The sequence below is a fragment of the Octopus bimaculoides genome, chromosome 7, assembly GCF_046866305.1.
Source record: "Octopus bimaculoides isolate indiv1 chromosome 7, ASM4686630v1, whole genome shotgun sequence".
Classification (NCBI taxonomy): Eukaryota; Metazoa; Mollusca; class Cephalopoda; order Octopoda; family Octopodidae; genus Octopus; species Octopus bimaculoides.
Genome location: NC_142934.1, coordinates 64076197 through 64085823, shown reverse-complemented (window position 1 = coordinate 64085823; position 9627 = coordinate 64076197). Strand labels below are relative to the sequence as shown.

At 34.1% G+C, this 9627-nt stretch overlaps 1 protein-coding gene and 1 long non-coding RNA gene across 3 annotated transcripts; one reads left to right on the top strand and one right to left on the bottom strand.

Moving 5' to 3' along the window:
* Positions 1 to 1427: 1427 nt before the first annotated feature.
* Positions 1428 to 3212, bottom strand: LOC149134721 (uncharacterized). The gene is made up of 2 exons (XR_016242651.1): positions 3072 to 3212; positions 1428 to 1827 (listed from the first exon to the last, which is right to left on the bottom strand). It is a non-coding gene; the product is annotated as an uncharacterized LOC149134721 (long non-coding RNA).
* LOC106879151 (uncharacterized) lies at positions 3185 to 9409 on the top strand. 2 transcript variants are annotated; one of them, XM_014928593.3, is made up of 2 exons: positions 3185 to 3324; positions 6889 to 9409. In XM_014928593.3, exon 2 carries the CDS (start codon positions 7353 to 7355, stop codon positions 8784 to 8786), a length of 1434 nt encoding a protein of 477 aa, XP_014784079.1. In that variant the 5' UTR covers positions 3185 to 3324; positions 6889 to 7352; the 3' UTR covers positions 8787 to 9409. The 2 variants fall into 2 exon arrangements, with proteins under 2 accessions (XP_014784079.1, XP_089211577.1); XM_089355451.1 differs by lacking the exon at positions 3185 to 3324 and adding an exon at positions 4441 to 4653.
* Positions 9410 to 9627: the final 218 nt, after the last annotated feature.

The window sequence follows — 9627 nt, the reverse complement described above, 5'->3', positions numbered from 1 at the left end:
GTTACTACCTACTCCTTTTCTACATACTGAGCAGGGCCATCTACCTGAAGGGGTTTGTGTTTTATCTACCTTCCTACTTATTAGGATTTTGGTTTTAGCTAGGTTGACTCTAAGGCCCTTCAATTCTAGACCTTGCTTCCACACCTGAAACTTCTCCTCTAGTTCTGATAGTGACTCCGCAATTAGGGCAAGGTCATCAGCATAGAGGAGCTCCCAGGGGCAACCTGTCTTGAACTCCTCTGTGATTGCCTGGAGGACTATGATAAATAAGAGGGGGCTGAGGACGGAACCTTGGTGGACCCCTACCTCTACCCGGAATTCATTGCTGTACTCATTTCCAACCCTCACCTTACTGGCAGCATCTCTGTACATGGCTCGCACAGCTCTCACTAACCATTCTTCTATCCCAAGTTTCCTCATTGACCACCAGATAAGGGATCGGGGGACCCTGTCAAAGGCTTTCTCCATGTCAACGAAAGCCAGGTACAGAGGTTTATCCTTAGCTAGGTATTTCTCCTGCAGCTGTCTCACTAGAAATAAGGCATCAGTAGTGCTTTTACCTGGCACGAACCCAAACTGCATCTCATCTAAATTGATTCGCTCCCTAATTAGTTGGGCTATGACCCTCTCTGTAACTTTCATAACCTGATCTAACAGCTTGATGCCTCTGTAATTATTTGTATCTTAAGCGTCACCTTTACCTTTGTAGCAGTTGACTATGATGCTGCTACACCAGTCATTGGGTATGACTCCTTCGTGTATCACCTGGTTCGTAATATGGGTGACTAGGCTATAGCCAACACTGCCAGATATTTTGAGCATCTCTGCAGTGATTCCTGATGGGCCGGGGGCTTTCCCGGTCTTCATACTCTTAATTGCTTATGTATTTATACAGAACAGTAACTATATCAATATCAAGTCGTTTTATAAAAAAAAGTAACTTCTATAACAATGAATGTATTCACACAGGAAACAAAATATAACAGTATGGTAAGAATTTTGTAGCACTAGATCCACTATAACCACAACTGTATCTACATTGCTGAGAGAACTTACTGTTGTGATATTTTCAAAACCATTGTTCGAAATACTCATATGTTAGCTAAGATTTCAAAAAAGAGAAGATATTTGACATTGTAGGTAAATAGCTGAGAAATCATCATCTGGTTGAGCTTACTCAGACATTTTTAACTTGCACACACTACCCCTCTCAGTTCTGCATGAATTGAACAGGTGCTAAAATAACACAAGGCTCATGTGGTTCACTTCCATTTCTCTGCTGCCCCTTTTCACCTCTGGATTTACTACTTCACTGTGTTTTTCGCCTCAGGAATTTACCACTGCATTTCTGAACTCTCTCCCAAATAAACTTGAACTTGAAAATATCGGATAAAAACTATTAATGATTGATTAAAAGCTATAAATCAATTTTATAGAGATTTTATTTTCAGTATTACAACTCTCAGAGAAAATAAAGTACAAACATGTTATTGTTGCTCCTGTCATTTTTTATGTATTCTTAGATTTCTCCAGTCTGATGATAAAAACCTCCAGAAATGTGATAGATAGGAATTTTGATATTGGTGTGTGATCGAGGGGGGGGGGGGGGGTGTTAAAGTAGAAGATAGGTGAGAGTTAATAACAATAAAACAAAGATTAGAAAAAAAAAAATTAATTATGATCTTTTTCTCAATTAGTTTCCTACACAAAAGGCAGTGATGAAATTGTTCACCACATTTCTTTTACAAGTGGTATGGCCACATTTAAAACCCAGGTTCCAACGTTGCACCATAAATACTGTACATGTGTTTTGTCCTTGGAACCCCTCTGAAATGATAAATATACAATTTATACTATTTGTCAATATATTTAGATAGAAATCTAGAAATCAGACAAATCATTAAAGAATTATGAACAAGAAATATTCTGCAGAAGGCGCAAGAGTGGCTATGTGGTAAGTAACTTGCTTACCAACCACATGGTTCCTGGTTCAGTCCCACTGCGTGGCACCTTGGGTAAGTGTCTTCTACTATAGCCTCGGGCTGACCAAGGCCTTGTGAGTGGATTTCGTTGACGGAAACTGAAAGAAGCCCGTCGTATAAGTATATATATATGTATGTTTGTGTGTCTGTGTCCCCCCCCCCACCATCGCTTGACAACCGATGCTGGTGTGTTTACGTCCAGGTAATTTAGCGGTTCGGCAAAAAGTACCTGATAGAATAAGTACTAGGCTTACAAAGAATAAGTCCTGGGGTCGATTTGCTCGATTAAAGGTGGTGCTCCAGCATGGCCGCAGTCAAATGACTCAAACAAGTAAATGAGTGCAGAAATGGTCATGAAAGAGTTAACATGTGGTAAATAAGCGTGTGCGCATGCAATTTTAGGTGTATAGATAGAAGGGCGTCCTCTGTAGAAACCATGCCAAACTAGATGTATCTTTTACTTGTTTCAGTCAGTCTGTGGCCACAAAGTGTAAAAAAAAAACGTGTAGAAATCAAATATGAAAACAAGAATTTGCGCAAACAAACTCATCTCTCTCTCTCTCTTTCTCTCTCTCTCTCTCTTTTTCTTTCTTTCTCTCTCTCCGAGTATTATGTATCATTGCTTGTATTGTCACTTCCTTTTGCTTTCTTCCGGTATTACGACTAAGAAAGAAACAAACGTCATTTTTGCATCGGAAGCTCCACGTAAGAAATTCTTCGTCGCCATTATTTATTTAAAAGAATTCTTTGGAAAAAGATAAAGCTTGGCTATTTGGTAGCTGTAATAACAGAAAAGTAAACATCGACATAAAAAAAAAACGAAAGAAAAGCATTTAAAATTTTATGCTAAATCGTGTGCCAAACAACAACACAAACCAAATGAACTGATCGTGGTATGGCACAATTACAGACCCATGGAGTCTATGGATGATTCACTCCTCCCTCAAAGCCATGATAGGTAGTTAAACTGAATAGTGGACAGAAGGCGTACGTAAAAGACTAGCGTATTCTTCAAAGACATCCAAGATACAAATAGAATTACAACAGAAGATATCTTTGAAGAAGTACATTTTAATATATCGTTCGAACCTGATTATTTCTTCACATCGTCTCCGCAGAATTGTTATGTTGTATTCTTGTCATTCTTTAGAAGGATTTGTGTAAATTATCTGACAAAAGACTTTGATTTTATTGTCTTCTTTGCGATTTTGTCGTTAAAAATTAATTAAAAGAACTGGAATTTGTTTAAACTGTTATTCTTTCTCGTGGATATCAAATCAAGTTTGACCGGAATGAAGATTTTTTTTACTGAAATTATTTCATCTCCAGTCTACATTGATGTGTAAGTATTAAATATAATTCGATATTTTAAAATTATTAATATAAATATATAATATATTAATATAAAGCTGGGTAAATTTGTAGAGCAGCGGCGTATTTTCAAGAAAAATGGGGATTGTATAAAAATGAACAATGGTTACTTGAACTACCGAAACGAAACCCAAATAATGTGTACGTTCATTTTGAGAGAAAAATATGAATATTTAAGTAATTCACTAATATTTAATTAGAAACAATTAAACATTTCAATTCCAAGTTGGAATGATGTATAAGTGCAATACTTGAAGTTCATTTTTAAGCCATTTGTTTGTTTTACTCCGCTGTTTTGTTTCAGTTACAGAACTGCGGCCAAACTGGGGCACCGCCTTGTAGGTTTAGTTTATCAAATCGTTTCCACTACTTTAAAAAAAAAATGTTAGTTATTCGGTAATCTTCCAGTTTAGGGAGGTAAAAAAAGTAAATAAAAATATACAAGGGAAATAACTTAACGTCTTACTAGTATTATACGTACAACTCTGAAATGTGTTTTTTTTTAGCTGTTTATAAATAAATCACACACGTGATTTGATTGAAGTTAACTGTTTATATATAAATCACACACGTCATTGAATATCAGAGTACCGGCTGAGAGATCGAAAATCCCTCGTGGAAGACCGGCTGCACAACAACTTATCGTTCCTGAAAATGAAATACTCACTCGTCAATTAATCATATTAGAAGAATATTAGTGAATTATGCAGCAGTTCAAGACAACAAAATGTTGGAATGGTGTGCGCGCCGTTGGCTTATTAGGAATAAGTTTACCTGCGAGGATTGTTTAGTACCATGCGGACTTGTTAAAAAAACAACAAAAAAACAACACGTGTGTGATTTATTTATAAACAGCTAAAAAAAAAAAACACATTTCAGAGTTGTACGGATGATACTAGTAAGACGTTAAGTTATTTCCCTTGTATATTTTTATTTACTTTTTTACCCCCCTAAACTGGAAGATTACCAGTTATTCTATCAGTGTCTTTTGAACCGCTAAGTTATGAGAACATAAACAAACCAATACCCGTTGTCAAGTGGTGGTGGTGGTGGTGGGGGGGGGGGGGGCCGAGACAACACACACCTCTTACAAGTTAACCTATACGTCAGGCTTTCGCAGTTTCCGTCAAACAAATTCAGTCTACGCATTAGTCGGAGTGGTGCTATAGTAGAAGACATTTGCCTAAGGTGTTGTGCAGTGGAACTGAAACCGAAACTAAGTGGGTGTGAAGTGAACTTCTTAATCATACAGCCATACCTGTGCCTTATTTATAATGAGAAAGGAAAAGAAAACATTTAGGTAACTTAAAAGTATTTAATTACAACATTAATTAAAAGATTTTAAGCACCCCATATAACCCCTCGTAACTGTTTTTTGTATTTTCAAAATTTTTTTGCTTGGTTGTGTTCCACACGCGGGAATTTTTCGAATGTTTTTTAAAAATTTGAGTTTAAAATGCGGACAGTCCCAATTTTTTTTTGCTTAAATCCTAGTAACTGACCATTAAATGTGTTTATGGGAAGAAAGATGTTGAAAAACATCAATATGTCAGAGTGACAAAGAAACGAGGAGGGTATCAGGTGGTCATGAGTGCTAAAAATAACAACTAGATAGCCCTTAAATCACACACAAAAAATTTTTGTCTTGGTTTTTGTATAATTGTATAAATTCCTGTGTGTAGAAAATAAATTCGCAGAATTTTCAGAAAATTCCAAGAAATAGAAAAGTTATGAGAAGTTGTATGAGGTGATTGCTGCTTGACTACTGGTATTGATTTATGTTCTGCAACCTAGTGGCTTGACTTAAGAAACTGATAGAATAAGTACTAGGTTTATGAAAACAAAGTTGGTACTTGGGTCTATTTGTTTGACTAAAACCTTTCAAGATGGTACCCCAGCACAGCTGCAAGCCAGTGACTGAAACAAGGCAAAAATAAAAAAGATAAATGATAAAGGATTATAATCATTTTGCAAAATTGGAAAGAAAGCTAAAACTAAAGTTTCTGAAACTGAAAGAGAAGTTCCAGTTGGATGGCTTAATTTACCTTATTTTACTTAAAAAGCAAAAAAAAAAAAAAAAGAAATCTTTTAATTTTACCCTGCGCACATAAACGAAAGACATAATCACTTGTCTTTGTCTGTGTTTGCAAAATTACTGGAAAACGGCTGAACGGATTTCCACCAAATTTGCCAGAAATACTCATTGGGTGAGTGGCTTGAAATGGTGAAAATTTGGTTTGATTATCTTCAAACATACATGAATTCATGCACAGATATGTGACTGTGTGTATGTGAGTGCATATGTGTACAGTGATAGATTTGAGGGTTTCATTTATTTATATGTTGACTTTTTAAATTCACTGTTCTTAGGCTCCTCTTTTAGTCAAACACTTACAAAGCTTAATTCAGTTCAGTTAAAAAGCATGGGTAAGCAATGAATTGTAAACCACACTATAATTTGCAAAAAAATTTATCTGTATGCAGGGTATGCCTCACCCCTCTGATGCCAGTTTTGTTCATTTATACTGAAACTTGTAGAAAAAAAAATTAATATATTAATTGAATAATTATTTTTCTTTTTACCTTGCAATTGAGCTTTTATAAGATCATGCAGCATGTTAGAAATTGGAGCCAAATCTGTCATAACACAAAGCAAAATGATTAATTGACCTCCAAAAATACCTTCTATGATAAATAAGTTGTCCATCATAAGAAAAGATACTTTGGTAGCTGTTAAATAAGCTGATACCAACCAAAGGCTTAGAAAGTAAAATTAGTGTGTGACTTGAAGATTATCTAAGTTTTGAGTAAAAACAACTTTTAAAAGTTCATCAAAATTCTTTGTTTCCATTTTATAAGCAAGAAATGAAAGGGGTGAAAGTCACTTAGTTCTTTACCATTTAAGGGACATTTAGCTGTTACTTTTAGTAGGTTGAGCAAACAGCAAGGGGTTCTGTGGCTATTGAAGGTAGGCATAAAGTAAAAGAAGAGAGTAAAGAAAAAAAAATTTAATTGTTAGATGCCAGATGAAAAGCAAATTAGTTAAGAGAGGTGTAAAATAAACTAGTGCTGAAAATTTCTAACACTTGAAGACAATTGAGGAAACCATTATGTGGTAGCTTGCCTTGGTAAAACTGACTGCCAAATCTCTGAAATTACACTGCACTGTCAAAAGGAAGAATACATTGGATAATGGTAGCCCTAGATGTACATCTAAATAAAAGGTGGGCTGCTTTTTATCATAGGCCTGCTAATGAGCAATTAAGAACATCTCTGGTGGAAGAATTTTATGCTTTACTATTTTTTGACTTAATGTATACCATGGTACACAATCTCAAGATGTATTTCTGGTTTGTAAATATGAAAACTTCACACAAGTTTGTATGATATAATTTTAATAAATTAAAAAATAAAGTTGAGTTGCTCAGGTAAAAGTTTATTTCTATAGTTTGTCACTTTGAGAATATAGTAAAATTTTGCTGTTAAATCTTTACTTTTTAAGTATCTTAACTATCTTATACCGTTTCTGTTTCAGATTATTGGATGGTATCAACATAAACTAATGCTTTTCTTCAAATGCATCAACAACATTTATCATCTTTCTAAGATGTTATCCAGAAAATAAAACCCTGTTTACATAAATCTATTGTCGAACAACTGTGAAATATTTCCTCTGGGCTGAAATTAATAGTAACATTTCTCTTCTTCACTGTCTGGAACCTGCACAAGGAACATGGACAAATTTACCATGAGGTTGTAATGGAATTTTCAGTAAGAAATTTTATACCGATATATCCTGATAAAGATTTTATTTCATATTAGAAGACAAGTTTCTTCTAGGAATAATTATTGCAAATATGTGATTATTACTTTGAAGTATTTACAGATATTCACAGAGATCATTGTTTATTGAAATATAACTGAAGAAATACTTGTTAGGTTTCAAATATTAAACCCTAACACAAGAAATATATTTGTTATTGTATTCAACAGGAAATTATGGAGAATGAATTATGTGAGAACCAAGTTAAATATAAAACACAATGCAAAAGGATTGATTTTCCAGGTGAAAGACTGAAAGCGATACGGAAAACATCATTCTTCTGTGATATCTGTAAAAAATCTTTCTCTAAAAAAAGTAATCTAACTCGACACAAGCGTATTCATACAGGAGAGAAACCATACCACTGTGATATTTGTGGTAAATCATTCTCTCAGAGTAGTGTTTTAAAAACTCACAAACGCATTCATACAGGAGATAAACCATATCCTTGTGGTAAATCACTTTCTCAAAGAGGTTCTTTCACTACTCACAATTATACAGGAGAGAGACCATATCACTGTGATATCTGTGGAAAATCATTCTCTCAAGCAAATAATTTAACTACTCACAAACGTATTCATACAGGAGAGAAACCATATCACTGTGATATCTGTGGTAAATCATTCTCTATAGATAGTAATTTAACTAATCACAAACGTATTCATACAGGAGAGAAGCCATATTACTGTGATATCTGTGATAAATCATTCTCCATAGCTAATTACTTAACTATTCACAAACGCATTCATTCAGGGGAGAAACCATATCAGTGCGAAATCTGTGGTAGATCATTCTCTCAAACAAATCACCTAACTACACACATACGTGTTCATACAGGAGAGAAGCCATATCACTGTGATATCTGTGGGAAATCATTCTCTGTAGCATGTAGTTTAACTAAACACAAACGTATTCATACAGGAGAGAAACCATATCAGTGTGATATCTGTGGTAAATCATTTACTTTAAATAGTCACTTAACTACTCACAAACGTATTCATACAGGAGAGAAGCCATATCACTGTGATATTTGTGGTAAATCATTCTCTCAAAGTGGTGATTTAACTACACATAAACGCATTCATACGGGAGAACAGCCATATCTATGTGACATCTGTGCTAAATCATTTTCTGATAAAGGTAGTTTAACTAGGCACAAATGTATCCATACAGGAGAAAAGCCATATAACTGTGATATCTGTGGTAAATCTTTCTCTCAAAATGGTGACTTAACTACTCACAAACGTATTCATACAGGAGAGAAGCCATATCTTTGTGATATCTGTGGTAAATCATTCTCTGAAAAAGGTAGCTTAACGAAGCACAGACGCATTCATACAGGAGAAAAACCATACCACTGTGATATCTGTGGTAAATCATTCTCTATAGATAGCCACTTAACTACTCATAAACGCATTCACACAGGAGAAAAGCCATATCACTGTAACATCTGTGGTAAATCATTCTCTCAAAGTGGGGATTTAACTACTCACAAACGTATCCACACAGGAGATAAGCCATATCTCTGTGATGTCTGTGGTAAATCATTCTCTGTGATATGTAGCTTAACTAGACACCAGTGCATTCATGCAAAACACTTCCATAAATGAGAAAAGCCATGTCACTGTGATGTCTATGGTAAATCATTCTCTGAAAAAAAAGTAGCTTAACATACAGCAGAGAAGCCATATCACTGATATTGATGTTAAATCCTTCACTTTAGAATGTTATTTAATTAGACAGTCATAGGTGAAGAGCCATGACATTCCTTCCAGTGTTGAATCATTCTCACAAAATACAAATATGTTTTTCATATAGAAGAGTAACTACATCACATATACTTTCTCAGAAAGAAATATATCTAACCATAGGTTTACTCTCATGAAGAAGATGTAACAGTGTGATAACAACGCTAATTTATATTTTATATAGACATAAATGTATCTACATTAGGGACATTTAAATTATTAAATTTCAAATTTTAATAAAAGCATTCTTTCAGAATTCTCTTATGTATTCCATTTTGGAAATTTCTAGACAGGAGAAAACTTCTTGTTCATTTATTGTGAACAGGTAGCTGGGAAACGTGTTAGTTCTAAATCAGGTATTTTATAATTGTACAATTATTGTTTTAAATGAAACACTCACAGACCCTAACAAAAAATATTTCATCTTACTAAGTATATGTATAAGAAGACACTTGGTTAAATAAATGAATACTAAACTCTCAAAACTCCTGACTTTATGTTTATATATATGTGTGTGTGTGTGTATATATATATATATATGTATATATATGTATATATATATATATATATATGTATATATATATATATATATATATATATATATATATGTATATATATATATATATACACTCACACACACACATATATATCATTCTTTCCTGTATCTTATGTATATTCTGGTGTGATATTTATGTATCCTAAC